This window comes from Alexandromys fortis, unplaced genomic scaffold (assembly GCF_014885135.2).
Source record: "Alexandromys fortis isolate MF-2015 unplaced genomic scaffold, M_Fortis_MF-2015_v1.1 scaffold_9, whole genome shotgun sequence".
NCBI lineage: Eukaryota > Metazoa > Chordata > Mammalia > Rodentia > Cricetidae > Alexandromys > Alexandromys fortis.
Window position 1 is genome coordinate 1,649,218 of NW_026067892.1, and position 3,709 is coordinate 1,652,926.

General features: G+C 50.8%; 1 protein-coding gene and 1 pseudogene across 3 annotated transcripts in view; one reads left to right on the forward strand and one right to left on the reverse strand.

Annotated features, from left to right (window-relative positions):
- The window catches only part of Def6 (DEF6 guanine nucleotide exchange factor), a 25,112-nt gene that overhangs the window by 11,825 nt on the left and 9,578 nt on the right, over positions 1-3,709 (forward strand). For all 3 annotated transcript variants that reach the window (XM_050141189.1, XM_050141199.1, XM_050141209.1), the window contains one exon: positions 66-212. In XM_050141189.1, the coding sequence (XP_049997146.1) occupies positions 66-212 (147 nt within the window). The remainder of the gene's footprint in view (positions 1-65; positions 213-3,709) is intronic.
- LOC126500936 (PHD finger protein 23-like) lies at positions 236-3,703 on the reverse strand (annotated as a pseudogene).

Below are 3,709 nucleotides of genomic sequence, written 5' to 3' on the forward strand. Positions count from 1 at the left end.
TAGAGGACCATGAGGAGGGGGTGATGGAGACCTAGGAGGCTTCTCTTACTTGCCTCTGTCTGCAGGGCTATCTGTGGAAGCGAGGGCACCTGAGAAGGAACTGGGCAGAGCGCTGGTTCCAGCTGCAGCCCAGCTGCCTCTGCTACTTTGGGAGTGAAGAATGCAAGGAGAAAAGAGGCACCATTCCACTGGATGCTCACTGCTGTGTGGAGGTGAGGGAGCAGTGCGTGGACAAGGGGCCGGGAGTAGGGGTGGAGGAAAGAGAAACCTCACTGGGATGGTACAGCTCAGACAAACCTGGCTGCCGTGAAGCCATTCTCATCCACGTCAGCACTTCTTTTCCTTTTGTAGTGTGAGTGGTCAAACCCAGCGTCTCGAGCACGACAGGCAGGTGTTCCGCCATACCAGCCCAGTGTCAGCCCCATAAAACCACCAACCAGACGCGGAAGTCATTGGTGGATTATTAAACCCCGATAGAGATGACTCATATCTACACTCCACAGCAAACCTTCCAGTTTCTTTTTTCCCTTTGACATAGGGTTTCTTGTAGTCTAGCATGGCCTTGAACTTACTTACACAGTCAAGACTGACCTTGAATTCCCAGCCCTCTTGCTTCTTCTACTTCTCAAATACTGGAATCATGTGTGTGTGTGTGTGTGTGTGTGTGTGTGTACGCATTCTCGTGGATCCATGTGCACATTTGTTTGTAGGTGTGCATTTACATATATATGGAAACCAAAGTTTAAACTAGGGTGTCATTCTCTAAGAGCTATGCACTTTGTTGTTTGTTTGGTGGTGTGTGCATTTTGCACACACATGTGCATATGCACACGGAGGCTAGAAGTCATCCTTTGATGTCATTTCTCCAGGAGTCATTTACCTGAGTTTTTGAGATACAGTCCTGTAGTGTGCTTTCTCGGGGCCACCAGTCAGCTCCCAAATGAAGATATGGCCTTATGAACCCACCAGCTCTTATAACTTAAGTCAACCTGTTCCTTTTCATCCATGTTTTGCCTTGGGGCTCTTTATCTTTCTTTCATTCTGTACGTCCTACTTTTCGTACTACTGTGTCTGGCTGGCAGCTGTCCAGCTGGTTGGCCCCAGGCGTCTTCCTCTCTTCCCTAGTTCTCTCCTCTCAAGCCTAGATTCTTCCTCCTACTTATTCTCTCTGCCCACCATCCTGCCTATCCCCCTACTGCCTAGCTATTGGCCATTTAGCTTTTAGACCAATCAGCTGCCTTAGGCAGGCAAAGCAACACCTCTTTACGTCATTAAACACGTGCAGCATAAGCAAATGTAACACATCTTTACATAGTTAAAGTGATATTCCACCCCAGAGTCCCCCACACTGAAACCTGGGGTGCACTGGTTCAGCGAAGCTGATGGGCCAGAGAAACCCAGGGTCTCCCCTCCCTCTGCCTCCTGGCACTGGGGATTATGACATGCATCATCACGCTTGGCTTTTAACCCCGTGCTTGGCTAGGACTCAGGAGCTCAGGCTTACGCAGCCAGCACTTCACTGAACTACCTCCCAGCTCTCCCAACCTCCTTTTGTTTGCTTGTTGTTAAGACAGCATATTAATGGCTCCGGTCTGCCATCTAGGGCAGCGTGGTAGCCTTTGAGCTCTGCTCTCTGCCTGTCTCTACCTCCTCAGTGCTGGTAGGAGAGCTCGTCCCATCATACCCAACTTTGGTGACACCACACCCAGCTTCCTACATGGGTGCTAGGGATTGAATGGAAGCCTTTTATAGTTGGGAATGTCATGCAACTGGTCTCGATCATATCTACACCCCCCTCCCCACCCAACTGGTCTCGATCATATCTACACCCTCCTCCCCACCCAACTTCGCATCACTTTTTCTTTTTTTTGTTCCAGGGTGGTTGTTTTTTTGTTTGTTTTGTTTTTGTTTTTGTTTTTTGAGACAGAGTTTCTCTGTATCTTTGGATCCTGTCCTGGAACTCACTTTGTAGACCAGGCTGGCCTCGAACTCACAGAGATCCGCTTGTCTCTGCCTCCCGAGTGCTGCGATTAAAAGCATACGCCACCACTGTCACCACTGCCCAGCTCATATCACTTTTTTCTTTATTCTTTTATTTTATTTTATATAAGACACAAGAGCCCACTCAGCTTTATTTACAACACGCTGTCTGTCTGTACAAGCAGCCAGCCAATATTATTCAAAATGAGGGTAGTGATAATTGACGCCTTTTGCTTTCCTCCCCCACTCCACCAGGTATGGTACTCCGCCTTTGAGCAACCACCATGCTCAAACATGGGGAGTCCAAAATTAAAAATACAGCAGATATGGAAGAAAGTAACTGGGAAGGAGAGAGAGGAAGCCACGAGGGGAGTGTTGTAGTCACACTACAGTTTATAGAAAACTAACCTGTTACAGCCCCATCCGAGCCCGGCCCTGAATGTGGAAAGGGTGGCCGATTCACCCAACAGATTTTGTCTACAGACCCAGCCTACCCTGACCCAACTGTAATGGGTCTAATTCCGGCTTTGAAGAGGCTGAAGACTCTGAGGCCCAGTTCCCAAGTGATGTCAAAGTTCCAGCCTCAAAGAGTGATGTCAGGGTTCTCCCGATTCGGGAAGACCCCTGAAACGCCGGGACTCTGGATGAAGTTCCGTGCGTTTCTGGCAACAAAAGAAGTCAGGAACATTGGTCTTCTTAATCTTAGCACAGGAGAGCTGGATCCATGTCCCACACAGGCTGCACTCAATCGCGGGCCGTCCCGCAAAGGGCTTTCTGCAGTAACATGTGCTCAGATCATGTGATCAGATCCCACAAGTCACTGCTTCTCACCTAGTTCCACCATGATGTCCTCATCCCTGACCTGCATCTCTCCCTCACTGGAGCTGGCATCTCCATCTTGGCTTGTTTCTGTGCTGCCCACCTCCTTGCCTTCACTGTCAGTAGGGGGAGCACCTTCAGGGTGCCCTGTAACAGGGGGTCTGGGGGCTTCAGGGGGTGTTGGAGCACAGGGACTGGGACTTCACCACTGCTGTCCTCTCTTCTTCATCCTCCTCCTCTTCCTCTTCCTCTTCAGAGTCTGTATCACTGGGAGGCGCCCTAGGAGGGCCAAAAGATGGAAATCTATCCCCACGATCTGCCTATTTCAACTTCCGCTTCTTTCTTCTTGCTCTTCTTGATTCGAGACCGTTGTTCCCCATCCCCAGGAGCCAGACGAGGCCTCTGAAGCACCCCAAAGCCAGCCCCACCTTCTGGTCTGAACTTTCTGTTCTTTTGGTCCTCCTTTCGAGGCTGAGAAAGGTCCCGCTGGGAAAGTGGCACGGGGGTGAGAGCAGCAGGGGACCGGGAGGTATGCGTCAGGGACGTGGGAGACAGCGGGAATGACACTTAGGGCCCCTCCAGATCAGACAGAGTCCTTGAGCTTCATCTTCCCCAGCAGAGTGGCGCTGTCAGGGGCCTCTTTGCTAGGAGGGATGTAACCTGCACAAGCCAAGACAAAACTGCAGAATTTGTTGAAATCCTCAGTTGTTCTCTGCTGTTTCTCTGGTGGCTGAGTCTCTGGCTTAAGAGTCGGAGGTGGATCTTTGGGACTGGGCTCCGCCATGGCTTCCAGCATTGCCCCCTCCTCTCCATTTGGTCCGGCAACCCCTTCCTCTAAGCCAGAACTCCTGGCGCTGCCTTGGGTGCTCCGTGTTCCTAGGGCCTTGCTCCACAGAAGTGTCTGCTTTGG